Source organism: Salmo trutta, chromosome 19 (assembly GCF_901001165.1).
Source record: "Salmo trutta chromosome 19, fSalTru1.1, whole genome shotgun sequence".
NCBI lineage: Eukaryota > Metazoa > Chordata > Actinopteri > Salmoniformes > Salmonidae > Salmo > Salmo trutta.
In genome coordinates, this window is record NC_042975.1 from 15,408,390 (window position 1) to 15,427,767 (window position 19,378).

The 19,378-nt window shown below is 44.1% G+C and overlaps 1 protein-coding gene across 1 annotated transcript in view; it reads right to left on the minus strand.

Annotated features, from left to right (window-relative positions):
• clmpa (CXADR like membrane protein a) overlaps nt 1-19,378 on the minus strand; it is a 121,770-nt gene that overhangs the window by 9,704 nt on the left and 92,688 nt on the right. Inside the window, exons 3-6 of the mRNA XM_029699877.1 lie at nt 17,130-17,328; nt 5,233-5,400; nt 1,526-1,648; nt 1,247-1,388 (exon numbers count right to left, since the gene is read on the minus strand). Coding sequence (XP_029555737.1) covers nt 1,247-1,388; nt 1,526-1,648; nt 5,233-5,400; nt 17,130-17,328 — 632 coding nt within the window. The remainder of the gene's footprint in view (nt 1-1,246; nt 1,389-1,525; nt 1,649-5,232; nt 5,401-17,129; nt 17,329-19,378) is intronic.

Here is a 19,378-nt window from a genome sequence, read left to right on the forward strand (position 1 = left end):
TAGGAACCTGCTCCGAGGGATTGGTAGGAACCTGCTCCGAGGGATTGGTAGGAACCTGCTCCGAGGCATTGGTAGGAACCTGCTCCGAGGGATTGGTAGGAACCTGCTCCGAGGGATTGGTAGGAACCTGCTCCGAGGGATTGGTAGGAACCTGCTCCGAGGGATGGGGAGGAACCTGCTCTGAGGGATGGGGAGGAACCTGCTCCGAGGGATGGGGAGGAACCTGCTCCGAGGGATGGGGAGGAACCTGCTCTGAGGGATGGGGAGGAACCTGCTCTGAGGGATGGGGAGGAACCTGCTCTGAGGGATGGGGAGGAACCTGCTCTGAGGGATGGGGAGGAACCTGCTCTGAGGGATGGGAAGGAACCTGCTCTGCTAGATGGGGAAGAAAGGGGAGTGTATACACAGGCTGTAGAGAGGATCCTGCTCTGAGAAGTAAGGGACCTGCTCTGAGAGGTGAGGAACCTGCTCTGAGAAGTAAGGGACCTGCTCTGAGAGGTGAGGAACCTGCTCTGAGGGATGGGGAGGAAAGGGGATGGTATACTCAGGCTGGAGAGGGGATGCTACACAGGCTGGAGAGAGGATGCTACACAGGCTGCAGAGAGGATGCTACACAGGCTGGAGAGAGGATGCTACACAGGCTGGAGAGAGGATGCTACACAGGCTGGAGAGAGGATGCTACACAGGCTGGAGAGAGGATGCTACACAGGCTGGAGAGAGGATGCTACACAGGCTGGAGAGAGGATGCTACACAGGCTGGAGAGAGGATGGTACACAGGCTGGAGAGAAGATGGTACACAGGCTGGAGAGAGGATGCTACACAGGCTGGAGAGAGGATGGTACACAGGCTGGAGAGAGGATGCTACACAGGCTGGAGAGAGGATGGTACACAGGCAGGAGAGAGGATGCTACACAGGCTAGAGAGAGGATGCTACACAGGTTGGTTCAAGTGTTGGTGGTATTAAGACTTCACTGAGAGTGAAGTCAAGTCCCTTTTTATACCAACTAGGTGAGGTTTGTTCCCACCCCATCTGTTTATGTATTTACTTTTTGTTATTTTTGATTCAATATGTTCCGTGTGTTTGACTATCTGCAAATTACCTTTACTAACCTAAATCTGTGTGTTTGAGCATGATTGTGTGTGTGTGTGTGTGTGTGTGTGTGTGTGTGTGTGTGTGTGTGTGTGTGTGTGTGTGTGTGTGTGTGTGTGTGATGTGCGGGTGTATATGTGATTGTGTGTGTGTACCTGATCTCGTTAGGGGTCTCCTCCTCCTCGTATTTCTTCTTCTCCTTCTTGCGGAACACCAGCCAAATAATGAGAATGATGAGGAGGACACCGAAGGACACGCCCACCACGGCGCCCGCCACCACACCCATGCCCCGCACATCTAAAATGTACACAAGGATAAATATGATTCACAGGTTGAAAGAAAGGGATAGCAATTACTGTCCTTTGGTAACCTTAATGGGGTTATAATATGAGACAGTGTGTACGTGGGTGTTGGTTATAGCCTGGGTTACTCACAGTGCATCTTGACCTCTACGGTGCAGCTCTCCTCTCCCACATCGTTGCTGGCGGTACATTTATACACCCCAGCACTCTCCTTGGTCAGGTTCCTCAGTGTCACTATCTCTGAGTTTTTCAAATCTTACACGAGAACAGGACAAGGTCAAATCAAATACAATTGTATTTGTCACATGTTTCGTGTAGACTAAGGCCTAGATTCAATCAGATAAAGCGTTACCGGAGATAGCAGACAGCCACATAGTGAGTGTTTTGGAGGTGGAACTGTGTCGGAGCTGTCAAATCGGTGATCAGCTCCTCTTGTGATCATTGTCAAGAAGCCATACCCCCCCACTCAAATTAGAAATTCAGAACGAGAAAGTGTAGGCAATGTAGAAATAATTACGCTCAAATAAATTGAAAAATCATGAAAATAAATAATGATGTTTTCTATCATCCTAATGGAGGTGTAGATTACATCTATCATCCTAATGGAGGTGTAGATTATATCTATCATCCTAATGGAGGAGTAGATTACATCTATCATCCTAATGGAGGTGTAGATTACATCTATCATCCTAATGGAGGCGTAGATTACATCTATCATCCTAATGGAGGCGTAGATTACGTCTATCATCCTAATGGAGGCGTAGATTACATCTATCATCCTAATGGAGGCGTAGATTACATCTATCATCCTAACGGAGGCGTAGATTACATCTATCAGCCTAACGGAGGTGTAGATTACATCTATCATCCTAATGGACGTGTAGATTACATCTATCATCCTAATGGACGTGTAGATTACATCTATCATCCTAACGGACGTGTAGATTACATCTATCATCCTAATGGAGGTGTAGATTACATCTATCATCCTAATGGAGGTGTAGATTACATCTATCATCCTAATGGAGGTGTAGATTACATCTATCATCCTAATGGAGGTGTAAATTACATCTATCATCCTAATGGAGGTGTAGATTGCCGGTGATGTCTGGTGAAGACCTGCCTTACAACAGGCCTACAAGCCCTCAGTCCAGCCTCTCTCAGCCTATTGCGGACAGTCTGAGCACTGATGGAGGGATTGTGCGTTCCTGGTGTAACTTGGGTAGTTGTTGTTGCCATCCTGTACCTGTCCCGCAGGTGTGATGTTCGGATGTACCGATCCTGTGCAGGTGTTGTTACACGTGGTCTGCCACTGCAAGGACGATCAGCTGTCCGTCCTGTCTCCCTGTAGCTCTGTCTTAGGCGTCTCACAGTACGGACATTGCAATTTATTGCCCTGGCCACATCTGCAGTCCTCATGCCTCCTTGCAACATGCCTAAGGCACGTTCACACAGATGAGCAGGAACACTGGGCATCTTTCTTTTGGTCTTTTTCAGAGTCAGTAGAAAGGGGTCTATTTAGTGTCCTAACTTTTCATAACTGTGACCTTAATTGTCTACCGTCTGTAAGCTGTTAGTGTCTCATGTTCATTAATTGTTTATGGTTCATTGCACAAGCATGGGTAACAATTAAGATCTGTGAAGTTATTTGGATTTTTACGAATTATCTTTGAAAGACAGGGTCCTGAAAAAGGGATGTTTCTTTTTTTGCTGAGTTTATAATGGCGGGAGCCACTTGTGGATTTGACAGCTCTAATGCAGTTCCACCTCTGACACCGCCAAAACAACCACTATGCGGATGTCCGCTAAAGCAGATCTGATTGAATAGATCCTAACAGTGAAATGCTTACTTACAGGGTCTTTTCCAACAATGCAGAGTTAAGATAAAACATTGAAATAGAGACACGAGGAATAAATACAGTAAATAACGAGTAAAAAAAAACATGGCTAATACAGGGAGTACCAGTACCGAGTCGATGTACAGGGGTACGAGGTAACTAAGGTAGCTATGTACAGTACATATAGGTAGGGGTAAAGTGACATAGCAACAGGATAGACAGTATCAGCAATGTGTGTGTGAGTGAAAGAGTTGGTGCAAAACGCGGTCAATGCAGGTAGTCCGGGTAGCCATTTGATTAGTTATTTAGCAGTCTTGTTATGCAGTCTATTAGCTTGGGGTTAGAAGCTGTTCAGGTTCCTGTTGGTTCCAGACTTGGTGCACTGGTACCGCTTGCCGTGCGGTAGCAAGGAGAACAGTCTATGGCTTGGGTGGCTGGAGTTTTTTGGGGGCTTTTTTTTGGCCTTCCTGTAGCGCCTTGCGGTCAGGTGCCTTGCAGTTGCCATACCAAGCGGTGATGCAGTCAGTCAAGATGCACTCAATGGTGCAGCTGTTGAACTTTTTGAGGATCTGAGGGCCCATGCCAAATCTTTTCAACCTCCTGGGGGGAGAGGTGCTGAGATGCCCTCTTCACAACTGTGTGGGTGTGTGTGGACCATGATAATTCCTTAGTGATGTGGACACAAAGGAACTTTTAGCTCTCGACTGACTCCACTACAGCCCCATCGTTGTGGATGGGGGTATGCTCGCCCCCCCATTTCCTGTAGTCCACAATCAGCTCCCTTATCTTGCTGACGTGGAGGGAGAGGTTGTTGTCCTGGAGTTAAACTGCCAGGTCTCTGACCTCCTCCCAATAGGCTGTCTCATCGTCGTTTGTGATCAGTTGTACCACCGTTGTGTCGTCAGCAAACTTGATGATGGTATTGGAGTCGTGGGTGAACAGGGGGTACAGGAGAGGACTTAGCACACACCCCTGTGGGGCCCCCGTGTTGATGGTCAGCGTGGCAAATGTGTTGTTTCCTACCATTATCGCCTGGTGGTGGTCCGTCAGGAAGTTCAGGATACAGTGAGGTACAGTGATTGTGATGCAATTTAAAGCTTTTTTTCAACTATAAAATCCAGAAACACTATTGCAAGTGATGGTTATGTGGAGAGTGTTTGAACAATCATCGAATACATCAAATTAGATATTTTAAGAAAAATAGTGATAGATAAGAATGGAAATGTATAAAGTTAAACTAATTCAGTGACCAAACCATGGTGTCTCTTTTACATTTTCCTGCAAGGTCACTTTCATAATGTTTCTTCGGATGTGTGACTCAGTTGGTAGAGCATGGCGCTTGCTATGCCAGGGTTGTGGGTTTGATTCCCACGGGGGACCAGTATTAAAAATGTATTAAAAATGTAAGTTGCTCTGGATAAGAGCATCTGCTAATTGACTAAAACATTGTAAATGTAAAAAATGAGTAGTACTGTTCCCTGTTATAGACTGATTTTTTACCTAAACTATTCAATACAGAACAGAAATTCATAGGGCGTCGGGCTGTTGTTTGATTTGTGATTGGTAAACTCAATCCTTTGTTGTAACAGATGTGAATGGACAGTTTCCCAGAACAGGTAGGAGTGGTATTGACTAAGAACTTGGCCGAGTCTGCATGTGAGAAATGACTCTACCAACACTTGTCACTAACACTAACTGGACATGTGAACAAGGTCAAATAAGGATACTGGAGATGGTGTATTTGCATTGAAATTGGTCTGGCATTCTGACACACACTTTAATTATGTAAAGTACAGTATGTTCTGTCCCAAAAGTCCTTAAAGGGGATCTGGAAATTACTCAATGTTTTCATCTCAAGTAGGACATCTTAGTTGGAGCTTAAGTCAGTGTATGACTCATGACAAATCTTGATTTATGACAGACTTGTCATTATGTCTTGAAGGCACAGGAAATACATCCACACACACACAGAGAGAGCCTGCAGTGGACTAGAGGGCTTACCTATGAGGGCCAGTGGGGGCAGCTTTCCCACGTACTTGCCCTTGTCCAGCAGCCTCTCCCATTTGTAGTTTATGGGGTCAGAGCCGTCTGTAGACTTACAGCTCATCTTAACATCACTACCCTCCAACAGCCGGCCCTCCATCCAACACCGCGGCTTAGACGGCTTCACTGGGGACAGAGAGAGAGAGAGAGAGAGAGAGACAAACACAAACATTTTTGTGTTAGATAATAACAGGTTCATATTTCCCACGACGTACCTTTAAAATAACTAAAAAAGAATCTTATCCACAAATGATCTCGTCTTGAGTTCTTGGACTTAAATGAAAGTGCACCTAAAATAAAACAACAGTGATCTTGTTTAATGGTTCGGGTTCTGTATAAAAAGGACTAGAAGGTACATTAGAAGGTGTGAGTATTGTCAGAATGAGGACTTCTGTAGTTCCACTAGTGGTGCTGCTGCTGTGTGTCTGGGGCATCATGGGCTCAGGGAGAGAGGGAGGAGGGGAGTGGAGTTCACTATGAGAGCCAGAAGACCAAAACTTCAGCCTTGACTGACAGTAAGACCACCACCCAACCTGATATCTGGACTGAGCTGAAACACCTGAGAGACATGGTGCACAATCTGGGAACCATCATGGTGGAACAGAGAGGAGCTGAGCATCACTAAGACTGAACTGACGTTCTATAAGAGCCAGCTAGAGGAGCTAAAGACATTGAACACAGGTAATATGTGAGTTATATTTCACATTAGGCTGAATTCTAAATTGATATCTGTGTACACCATTTAGACTTTGATGTAAGTCATGCATTGATGTCAATGGGAGACAATTATAATTATACCCATTGTGTATGAAGTGTACCATATAAAGTCAGTCATATATCATAATACTGACTGAATGTTATTTTAGCCATGGGGACCAGACTGACAACCAGTGAGAAAGAAGTGGAGGAACTAAAGAGAGAACACAACTACATAATGTACATACTGTATGTTAGTGTTATATGGACCAGAAGAAAGCCAAACATCTCATATTATTGGTTATTGTTGATACAATTACAGCACAAGCAGCAGAGCTGTCAACTATTGGGACCAGACTGACAAACAGTGAGAAAGAGGTGGAGGAGCTGAAGGGAGAAAATACAGGTATTGTAGCTATCCCGAATTTTAATAGTAGACTTAGTGGTTTTGATCCAATTAAGACTAATGTAATTGAGGCCAGGGTGACAGACAGCGAGAGAGGTGGAGGAACTGAAGAGGCTTAATGCAGGTGAGAATACAAAAAATTCTAGAACCGTATGTTGTTACAATTATGCTCTTCAGAAACCAATTACAAACAAGGCTAAATTATTATTAATAATAATGTATTCTTAATAAGATCCTCTTAGATGTAAAGTCCCCTGTTTAGGGGGCCTGTGTGGTTTTGGTACCGGTTCCGACTGACATTTTTGTTTACAAATCGATCTGTGGACACCGTGTCACACCCTGATCTGTTTCACCGGTCTTTGTGCTTGTCTCCACCCCCCTCCAGGTGTCGTCCATCTTCCCATTATCCCTGTGTATTTATACCTGTGTTCTCTGTTTGTCTGTTGCCAGTTCGTCTTGTCTTGTCAGGTCTTACCAGCGTGCTTTCCCATCTTCCTTTTTCTCAAGTTCTGTTTCATAGTTTTCCCGGTTCTGACTATTCTCCCTGTGTCACAACGTCCACAGAAGGTGGTGCTCCTCCCCTGTCGGGCGGCGCTCGGCAGTCGTCGTCGCCGGCCTACTAGCTGCCACCGATCGATGTTTCAGTGTCTGCTGGTTATGTCTGTATTTGTAAGCACCTGTTCCTTGTTAGTAATTAGTGGGGGTGTATTTAGTTTGTCGGTTTGTTGTTTGGGATTTGTGCGGGATTGTTTTCATGTAACGTTGTACGTAGTCAGGATAGTTTTATATTGTTCGGTTTTCACGACGCATTTTGGATAGGCATTAGGGTTGCCGGGCTGCGCCCCGTGTATTGATTTAGGAGCTGTTCTCCTTCAGTTCTGTGGATAATTTTTACCCTGCCTTGTCGTTGTGATTCCTTTGGACTTTATAAAATACGTCTCTTATACGGATATCAGTCTCCTGCGTTTGACTCACCCTTCTCCTGCTATTTTTAACAACGTGACACCCTGTCCTGCCTGCCGTCCTGTACCTGCCTGACTCTGACATAATTATGAACCTCTGCCTGCCCTGACCCCGAGACTGCCTGCCATCCTGTACCTGCCTGACTCTGACCTGATCATGAACCCCTGCCTGCCCTGACCCCGAGCCTGCCTGCCGCCCTGTACCTGCCTGACTCTGACATAATTATGAACCTCTGCCTGCCCTGACTCCGAGACTGCCTGCCGTCCTGTACCTGCCTGACTCTGACCTGATCACATTTAACTGGTTCTAAATCACTTTTCTCACACTAAACATTTTATTACTACTTTGGTGTCATATACAGTAAAATATGCAATATTACGAGATATTTGTTTGATAATTATCACAGACATACTATATAATAATATATTAACTGTGTCTCTTCTCCATATTGACAGGCAAGTTGATATAAAGTGTAGTCAACTTTGTTCTTAGGGCAGAAAAAATCCGATTGGTTTCTAAAAGGTCAATGGGCGGCGTTTAACAGATGCACAACTATTGAAAACATGGCGGAGGTTTGAACTGAGAATCTTGTAAATAAAACTTTGAGTTACAAGTTGTAACGTTTTCAAATCATTATTGTGTTACAATAGTCAGATAAGTGTGACAATATCTTTAACCTGTTTAGGATAGGGGGCAGTATTTTCACGGCCGGATAAAAAACGTACCCGATTTAATCTGGTTATTACTCCTGCCCAGAAACTAGAATATGCATATAATTGTTTTATTTGGATGGAAAACACCCTAAAGTTTCTAAAACTGTTTGAATGGTGTCTGTGAGTATAACAGAACTCATATGGCAGGCCAAAACCTGAGAAGATTCCATACAGGAAGTGCCCTCTCTGACCATTTCTTGGCCTTCTATAGCCTCTTTATGGAAAACAGAGGATCTCTGCTGTAACGTGACATTTTCTAAGGCTCCCATAGGCTCTCAGAAGGCGCCAGAACGGGGAATGATGACTCTGCAGTCCCTGGGCGGAAAACAGTAGGGGATTTGGATAGTGGTCGATCTGAGAGCAATGACACGGGTGCGCGCATGCACGTGAAGACACCATTTTCTTCTTTCAGTCTTTGAACGAAAACAACGTCTCCCGGTCGGAATATTATCGCTATTTTACGAGAAAAATCGCATAAAAATAGATTTTAAACAGCGTTTGACATGCTTCGAAGTACGGTAATGGAATATTTTGACATTTTTTTGTCACGATACGCGCCGGCGCATCACCCTTCGGATAGTGTCTTGAACGCAAGAACTAAACGCCGCTATTTGGATATAACTATGGATTATTTGGAACCAAAACAACATTGGGTGTTGAAGTAGAAGTCCTGGGAGTGCATTCTGACAAAGAACAGCAAAGGTAATCCAATTTTTCTTATAGTAAATCTGAGTTTGGTGAGTGCCAAACGTGGTGGGTGTCAAAATAGCTAGCCATGATGGCCGGGCTATCTACTCAGAATATTGCAAAATGTGCTTTCACCGAAAAGCTATTTTAAAATCGGACACCGCGATTGCATAAAGGAGTTCTGTATCTATAATTCTTAAAATAATTGTTATGTTTTTTGTGAACGTTTATCGTGAGTAATTTAGTAAATTCACCGGAAGTTTTCGGTGGGTATGCTAGTTCTGAACGTCACATGCTAATGTAAAAAGCTGTTTTTTGATATAAATATGAACTTGATTGAACAAAACATGCATGTATTGTATAACATAATGTCCTAGGAGTGTCATCTGATGAAGATCATCAAAGGTTAGTGCTGCATTTAGCTGTGGTTTTGGTTTTTGTGATATTATATGCTAGCTTGAAAAATGGGTGTCTGATTATTTCTGGCTGGGTACTCTCCTGACATAATCTAATGTTTTGCTTTCGTTGTAAAGCCTCGGACAATGTGGTTAGATAAAGGAGAGTCTTGTCTTTAAAATTGTGTAAAATAGTCATATGTTTGAAAAATGGAAGTTTTGGGATTTTTGAGGAGTTTGTAATTCGCGCCACGCTCTATCATTGGATATTGGCGAGGCGTTCCGCTAGCGGAACATCTAGATGTAAGAGGTTTTTAAGATATAACTGGTCTCCTGACTTGAAGCAAAGAGTAAAATGTAGCAAGCTACAAACAACATGCTAATCAGAGCAAGCTAGCTAGCTATCAGATTATTTTGCCCTTAGAACAAAAGTTGACTACACTTTATATTAATCTTCTATTGGCAAAACAGACCAAAGGTGGTCTGGATTTTTTTGTTGTTATTCTGTCTCTCACTGTTCAAATAAACATACCATTAAAATTATAGACTGATCATTTCTTTGTCAATGGGCAAACGTACAAAATCAGCAGGGGATCAAATACTTTTTTCCCTCACTAACTCCAACAGGTAGTGAATTTACGTTATTTCAGCCATTGAAGCCAGATGGATGAGAGGAACAAGAGACAGAAAACCTGACAACCTTCTGCAGGAGACAAACAACCTGACAACCTTCTGCAGGAGACAAACAACCTGACAACCTTCTGCAGGAGACAAACAACCTGACAACCTTCTGCAGGAGACAGACAACCTGACAACCTTCTGCAGGAGACAAACAACCTGACAACCTTCTGCAGGAGACAGACAACCTGACAACCTTCTACAGGAGACAGACAACCTGACAACCTTCTACAGAGACAAACAACCTGACAACCTTCTACAAGAGACAAACAACCTGAAGCCAGTAAATAAAGCTGTCAAATTAGTAGTAACATTGTTTATCCTTTGTCTTTACTCGTTTCAACATGTCCAGCACAAGCAGCAGATCTGACAACCAGTGAGATCAGACTGACAATCAGTGGAGGAACTGGAAAGAGAGAACACAGGTTGTAGTACATAATGTATATACTGTATGTTAGCTTTGAGATAGTGTTATATGGACCAGCAGATAGCCAAACATATCTCATATTCTTATTGGTTTTTAATAATACAATTCCAGCACTAGCAGCAGAGCCATTGCTGCGTTCCTGCCCAGTCATGTGAAATCCATAGATTAGGGCCTAATTTATTTATTTCAATTGACTGATTTCCTTACATGAACTTTAACTCAGTAGAATCATTGAAATTGTTGCATGTTGCATTTATATTTTTGTTCAGTGTATATATACACATAAGAATGAATATACAATATAATATTTTTGTCATGCAGGTATCTTCACTACACCAGTGAGAGGAGTCTACTACTTTAGATTCACTGCCTGTGGTATCATGGATGGGTGTACAGTATACTTGACCAGAGAGTAATGGTCACATATGAAAATGTTGATGCTGATCGGGATTGGGAGTAGGAATCTAATGCAGCTGTCCTTGAGTTAGAGGAGGGGGATGTGGTCTACATGCATCTACAGTACCTGGAAACTGCAGGCTTGCTGTATGGTGATTCAAACAACTAACTCCTTCAGCGGCTTCTTGCTCTTCACCATGTAAATGATGTCATGTTGAACAGAATGTGAGTGTTTTTCCCTGGTATCATTAAATACATTCATTAAGCATTTACTATATGGAACCTGGCTCAGCAAGTCTGTTCTTGATAAGGATATTTGTATAAATGGTTACAATGTGTATCACACTGATAGAATTAAGAAAGGTGGGGGTGTGGCTATATATGTAAAGACTAAATTCCTTGTAAGTGTGGCAAAGTCTGAAACTATTTGTAAACAGTTGGAATTTCTTGCTTTGAATATTGAGGTTTCAAAGGGTCTCTCTGTAACTGTGATTGGCTGTTATAGACCCCCCCTCTGCTCTCGGTGATGCATTTTCTTCTCTGATGCATCTTATGTGTAAACTTCTTTACAGTGAAATGGTGTTGGTTAAAGCCGGTGTCTGATGATTTAAAAATGTTTTGTAATTCTATGAATCTTACCCAGTTAATTAACTCACCCACTCGCCCAAATCTCAAATGTCCAGATAAATCTACCCTGATTGATTTGATATTGACACATGTTCCACATAAATATTCTGCGGTTGGTGTTTTCTGTAATGATTTAAGTGACCATTGTGCTGTTGTTGCTGTTAGAAATACTACGGTTTCTAAAACAAACGCACGCTTTATTCCTAAGAGAAATGTGAAGAGTTTTAATGAGCAGGCTTTCTTTCATGATTTGTTTTATTTTGGCTGGAGCAAGATTGAGCTTATTCCTGATGGGGAAACTGCCTGTAAATTCTTTCATGATGGTTTTCTCCAAATAGTAAACAAACATGCCCCATTCCACAGGTTCAGGGTTAAAGGGCGGGATAATCCATGGTTTTCTTCTGAGCTGTCTTGTATTATTCACAAATGTAATCTAGCCTGGGCTAAAGCAAGGAAATCATGTTCTGATGCTGATTGGCTTCTTTTTAGGCAGTTACGAAACAAGTGTTCTTTTCTTCTCAGGAAGGCCAAGTCTGAATATTTTATGTCTGTTCGCACTTATAACCTGAATGACCCTAGAAAGTTGTGGAAGGCTATTAAGTCTATGTCTGGAAACAGTAATGTTAATGAATTACCATCATGTGTATTGAAGGACTTTGTTGCTGTATATGACAAAACTGAAATGCTGAATTGTTTCAATCATCAATCAAAAGTTTGACCAGCTCTCACTGGTTCATCCACACAGGGTTGTACAGAGACAGAGGACACTGAATCAAACAGCCTACAAGCTGTTTGATCCAGTGTCCTCTGTCTCTGTACAACCCTGTGTGGATGAACCAGCGAAAGCTGGTCAAACTTTTAGCTTTTTACCATTCTCAGTGCAGGAGGTACATAAAGCCCTGAAATCCGTAGATCATTGAAAGCCTGCAGGTCCTGATCATCTTGATCCCTACTTTTTAAATCTGGCAGCTGATTTCATAGCTGAACCACTTACATATCTGTTCACTCTAACCCTGGAATGTAATGAAATTCCAAAGATCTGGAAATCTGCATTTGTTCTACCACTTTTAAAAGGGGGAGATCCAACTCTTTTAAATAATTATAGGCCAATCTCAAAGCTGTCACCGCTGGTGAGTGAACCCTTGTGAGTGAACAGCTAAAATAGTTTTTATATACTAACTCTACTTTATCAATGTACCAATCGAGTTTCGGGAAGAAGCATAGCACAATTACAGCAACCATGAAGGTTTTAAATGATATCACTGAAGCCCTTGACAAAAAACAGCCCTGAGTCTCACTTTTTATTGATCTCTTTAAGGCTTTTGATACAGTTGATCATGCTATACTGAGGCAGAGATTGTCAAGCGTAGGTCTTTCGAAGCATGCAGTTTCATGGTTTGCTAACTATCTGTCTGATAGAACTCAGTGCACTCAATTTGATGGGCTCATGTCTGTTAAATTGTCTGTCTGTAATCGTGTGCCCCAGGGCTCTGTACTTGGTCCCCACTTATTCACTATTTATATAAATAATTTAGACAAAAATGTGCAAAATGCGCAACTTCACTTTTATGCTGATGATACTGTTATTTATTGTTGTGCCTCGTCTTCGACAAAAGCTTTCCAGAACTTGCAAACTGCTTTTTATACTGTTCAATTGTCACGTCCTGACCAGCAGATGGAGCTGTTGTAGTAGTTTGGGGGTCAGGACGTGGCAGTCTTGTGTGTGTTCTCTGTGTCTTGTGACTCCTGATCAGGAACAGCTGGGGATCGTTGTTCCTGATTGGGAGTCATATATGTAGGAGTATGTTTGTCACTGGGGGTTGTGGGGAATTGTGGTGAGCACTGCTTTTTTTGGTTTAGCCTGCTACACTGTCGTATCATGAGTACTGTTCATTGTTTTGTTTATTGTTTTTTCCAGTGGATACTTTACTTGTTTTGTTAATTAAAGAAACATGAGTGTCCACACTTCTGCTGCGCCTTTGTCCTCCTTTCAAATCCACGATGGATACTGTGACAGAATTCCCCACCAACACCAACTAAGGACCAAGCAGCAGAAGAAAAGAGATTTCGAGTTGGACTGGCGGGAGAGATGGACCTGGGAGGAAGTTCTGGACGGGGCTGGACCTTGGCACCAGGCTGGGGAGTACCGTCGCCCACAGGAGGAAATTGAGGCAGCCAAGGCAGAGAGGCGGAGGTACGAGGCCTTGGACGCGCTGAGGGAGAAGCACGAGAGGCACCCCCAATAAAAACATTTTTGGGGGGCACATGGGTAGTTTGGCTAGGCCTAGGAGGAGCCGGAAGCCAGCTACCCGTGGTTATATGGAGGAGCGTATGAGGTGGAGAGCGCCATGTTTCGCTGAGGAGCGCACTCTCTCACCCATACGCACGCACAGTCCGGTGCGCGTTATTCCAGCCCCTCGCAGGTGTCGTGCTAGAGCGGGCATCCAGCCTGGTAGGAGGATGCCTGCGCAGCACATCTGGTCGCCGGTACGCCTCCGAGGACCAGGCTACCCAACTCCCGCTCTACGCACGGCTACCATCAGGCCCCTGCACAGCCCAGTCTGCCCTGTACAAGCACCCCGCTCGTACAGGGCTACTAGTTCCATCCAGCCAAGACGGGTTGTGCAGGAGGTAAGATCAAGACCGACTGTGCGCCTCCATAGCCCTGGGTTTCCAGCTCCTGTCTCTCGTGCGGACCCGGAAGTGCGTCAACCCAATCCGACTCGTCCTGTTCCCGCTCCCCGCACTAGCCTGGAGGTGCGTGTTCACAATCTGGTACGCCCAGTACCAGCACCACGCACCAGGCTTCAAGTGCGTGAACCCAGCCTCGCCAGTCAACAGTCACCAGAGCTGCCCGCCAGTCAACCGTCGCCAGAGCTGCCCGCCAGTCAACAGTCGTCAGAGCTGCCCGCCAGTCAACAGTCGTCAGAGCTGCCCGCCAGTCAACAGTCGTCAGAGCTGCCCGCCAGTCAAGTCGTCAGAGCTGCCCGCCAGTCAAGTCGTCAGAGCTGCCCGCCAGTCAACAGTCGTCAGAGCTGCCCGCCAGTCAACAGTCGCCAGACAGGCCAGACTGCCCTGAACTGCCGGAGCGGCCAGACTGCCCTGAACTGCCGGAGCGGCCAGACTGCCCTGAACTGCCGGAGCGGCCAGACTGCCCTGAACTGCCGGAGCGGCCAGACTGCCCTGAACTGCCGGAGCGGCCAGACTGCCCTGAACTGCCGGAGCGGCCAGACTGCCCTGAACTGTCCGGAGCGGCCAGACTGCCCAGACTGTCCCGAGCGGCCAGACTGCCCAGACTGTCCCGAGCGGCCAGACTGCCCAGACTGTCCCGAGCGGCCAGACTGCCCAGACTGTCCCGAGCGGCCAGACTGCCCAGACTGTCCCGAGCGGCCAGACTGCCCAGACTGTCCCGAGCTGCCAGACTGCCCAGACTGTCCCGAGCTGCCAGACTGCCCAGACTGTCCCGAGCTGCCAGACTGCCCCGAGCTGCCAGACTGCCCCGAGCTGCCAGACTGCCAGACTGCCCCGAGCTGCCAGACTGCCCAGACTGCCCCGAGCTGCCAGACTGCCCAGACTGTCCCGAGCGGCCAGACTGCCCCGACAGCCAGGAACGGCCTGCACCTGAGCCACCTCCAGGATAGGTGGGTTGGGGAGGGAGGGTGTAGCACAGTGCCGTCGGTGACGGCAGCTACCCTCCCTTCCCTCCCTTATTGTTTAAGGGTTAGTGTTTATGGGTTTTGTTGGGGATTTTGTTTGTTGGGGTTTTTGTTTTGTGGTTAGGTGCATTCCGGGGTCTGCACCTTGAGGGAGGGGGGTACTGTCACGTCCTGACCAGCAGATGGAGCTGTTGTAGTAGTTTGGGGGTCAGGACGTGGCAGTCTTGTGTGTGTTCTCTGTGTCTTGTGACTCCTGATCAGGAACAGCTGGGGATCGTTGTTCCTGATTGGGAGTCATATATGTAGGAGTATGTTTGTCACTGGGGGTTGTGGGGAATTGTGGTGAGCACTGCTTTTTTTGGTTTAGCCTGCTACACTGTCGTATCGTGAGTACTGTTCATTGTTTTGTTTATAGTTTTTTTCCAGTGGATACTTTACTTGTTTTGTTAATTAAAGAAACATGAGTGTCCACACTTCTGCTGCGCCTTGGTCCTCCTTTCAAATCCACGATGGATACTGTGACATCAACATATGTAAATAAGGTATTTCTGTTTTTTATATTTAATAAATGTGCAACATTTACTAAAAACCTTTTTTCACTTTGTCATTATGGGGTATTGTGTGTAGATTGATGAGGAAAAAAACTAATTTCATTCATTTTAGAATAAGGCTGTAACGTAACAAAGTCAAGGGGTCTGAATACTTTCCGAATGCACTGTATAAGTGAGATAAATACAACAATGCCTGCTGAGACCATTTGGGTCCTGTTAGTAACTCCTTAGACACACCTCCACAACATCCCCACCATCCACCTCCCTCTCTCTATCATGGACCTCTCTTCCCCTGATCTCTCTTCATTTTGCTGAGTAGGGTGAATTCTAACCAGGATGCAATTAGGGGGGCTGAGGAGAAGGGGGAGGAGGAGGCGGGGCCCTCCATCTTGTTTCTGTGTCAGTTCCACTTCCCACCGCGCCCCAACCCCAATTCCCCCATCCCCTTATCTTACCGTCTCACAAAAAATCGAAAGTGGCGTTTCAAAGCTGCGGGCCAATTTGTACAAATGTATGCATAAATGTGTGGCGCACTCTCTTAACGTCTTACCGTGGGAGACCGTGGGAGGGGAAGGCAGGCTGGAGAGAGCTCTATATCAGAGCCATACACAGCTAGATGCTGTATCACAGTGCCACAGGTGCTACTTACGCTTTTATCTCTTATGCACAGTCAGGGATTTTGATCGGTAGCAACATGTGTCAGTGGTCCATTGTCTACCTTTTGGAGCTCATTTTCACAAGTACATGACAAGTAACTGCCATCTTATTCTTCAGTGACACCAACAGGATAGTTAGGTAGTGACTCAAACATCTCACCAACAGTGTTTGTGTGGTCATTGTCAGTCAACCACAGTATGAAGGGAGAAAGGTTAGTATCACCTAAATCATTTATATCCACCACATTAGCATGTATGCCTTTCCATCAATCAAATGACCTAGTGGCCTCATGGGTGGAATGTTATTCATATTTTTCATAATTTCATAATTAATAAACATTTATATATTTTTTCACGCAGAGAATTTGTTGTTTCTATGTCAAACGGTTTTCTTATATTTCCGTCTTTTGTGATGTGTATAAAGTGTATAATTGGGATGCAAAACAAAACATGTAATACATTTCAACTCTATGTCTGACATGGTATAGGTGTCTTCTCTTTTTAAGCCCATAACCATGTGTGTGAGGTGTATACTTTTGTTTCAAAGTAGATGTTTAAGACTACCAAGAAACACTCTGTGGGACCCTGATTTAGTCCAGTTTAGCAAAAGGTTAAACAATGTTAGACATTTCATATAACAGTGAAACCTTGCAGGCAAGCAGTGGCGGGAACATCTCTTGATCTCTTACTAAATGCCCACCTGTACAGCATCCCTTTTCAAGTGACATAAGAATGATACTCTATTGCAGTGAATTCGGTGTTAGCCCAACCAAACCCAACTCCCTGAGGGTTTTTTCTGTTTGTTTTGAATTGATCATCCAAAACCTTATATGGTGGTGAATGTTTTAATTTTTCTGTTTTGTTTGTTGCTGTGCATTTTCATTTCGATTGTGTGAAAAATCCCCCAAAATACACAGTGGGTCTAGGACTTACTATGAGGTTGACCGTGCTCCATTGGTACTTACCAAGTACTATGAGAATGGCCGGGCTCCATTAGGACTTACCCTGTACTATGAGGTTGACCGTGCTCCATTGGTACTTCCCCCCATTCTTCACCTTGCAGCTGTACTCGCCCGAGTCGCCCAGGCTGAGGTCACTGATCAGCAGGGAGGCATCCCCCTTGAGGTAGTCCCCGGCTAAGGACAGCCGCCCCTCCTCCGCCTCGTTGGGGTCGTACACCCGGCCCGCGAAGTAGGTGATCACCTGGCGGGGAGGGAGGAAAGGTGGCAAGGAGGGAGAGAATGAGGTACAGAGAGATAAGAGTTAGTGTTAGAGGTTCTGGCTGTGCATTGCAGGACTTGTGTAGGAAAGTGGAAATGGTGGTTCTGTACCCATGGTTATCTGGAGAAGGGTTGTGGATATGTGTAGGTGACACGCACATTGATACAGTACACGCACATATGTATCACTTAGGGGGAATGAACGAGGTATGCTACTGACCATTGTCAATCATTGTAAACACAGATATCATATTATTGTGATTATGTGGTGATCATACTACATGCTGTGCTACAGTGCCTTCAGAAATTATTCACACCCCTTTACTTATTACACATTTTGTTGTGTTACAGCCTGAATTAAAAATGGATAAAACAACATTCTCATCCATCTACACACAATACCCCATAATGAGAAGTTGAAAACATGCTTTTAGAAACCTTTGCACATATATTGAAAATTAAATACAGAAATATCGAATTTACCCCTGAGTCAAAACATGTTAGAATCACCTTTGGCAGTGATTAAAGTTGTGAGTCTTTCTGGGTAAGTCTCTCTAAGAGCTTTGCACACCTGGATTGTACAATATTTGCACATTATTATTTAAAAAATTCTTCAAGCTCAGTCAAGTTGGTTGTTGATAATTGCTAGACAGCCATTTTCAAGTATTGCCATAGACTTTCAAGCCGATTTAAGTCAAAACTGTAACTAGGCCACTCAGGAACATTCAATGTAATCTTGGTAAGCAACTCCAGTATACATTTGGCCTTGTGTTTTAGGTTATTGTTCTGCTGAAAGGTGAACTTGTCTCCCAGTGTCTGTTGGAAAGCAGACTGAACCAGGTTTTCCTCTAGGATTTTGCCTGTGTTTAGCTCTTCTCCATTTAGTTTTATCCAAAATAACTCCCTAGTCCTTGCCAATGACAAACGTACCCATAACATGATGCAGCCACCACCATGCTTGAAAATATGAAGAGTGATACTCAGTGATGTGTTGTGTTGGATTTGCCCCAAACATAATGCTTTGTATTCAGGACATAAAGTTCCTTTCTTTGCCACATTTTCTGTAGTTTTACTTTAGTGCCTCATTGCAAACAGGATGCATGTTTTGGAACATTTATATTCTGAACAGGCTTCCTTCTTTTCACTCTGTCATTTAGGTTAGTATTGTGGACTAACTACAACGTTGTTTATCCATCCTCAGTTTTTCCTATCACAGCCATTAAATAACTGTTTTAAAGTCACCATTGGCCTCATGGTGAAATCCCTGAGCGGTTTCCTTCCTCTCCAGCAAAATAGTTGATGCCTGTATCTTTGTAGTGACTGGGTGTATTGATACACTATTCAAAATGTAATTAATAACTTTGCCATGATCAAAGGTGTGATCAAATCGCTGGTTTTTTTTTACCCATCTACCAATATGTACCCTTCTTTGCACGGCATTGGTAAACTTCCCTGGTCTTTGTGGTTGAATATGTGTTTCAAATGCACTGCTCAACTGAGGGACCTTACAGATAATTGTTTGTGTAGAGTACAGAGATGAGGCAGTCATTCAAAAATCATGTCATTCAAAAGTCCATGCAACTTATTATGTGACTTGTTAATAAAAAGGTTTACTCCTGAACTTATTTAGGCTTGCCATAACAAAAGGGGTTGAATACTTAGTGACTCAAGACATTTCAGCTTTTCATTTCATATTAATAAAAATCTAACAAATGTTTTAAACATAATTCCACTTTGACATTATGGGAAATTATGTGAAGGACCGTGACACAACATTTCAATTGAATCAATTTAAAATTCAAGCTGTAACACAACAAAATGTGGAAAAAGTAAAGGGGTGTGAATACTTTCTGAAGACACTGTATATAAACAAACTGTGTCTACCACTACATTATCTCAGACCCAAAGACAAAACAAACAAACTGTGTCTACCACTACATTATCTCAGACCCAAAGACAAAACAAACAAACTGTGTCTACCACTACATTATCTCAGACCCAAAGACAAAACAAACAAACTGTGTCTACCACTA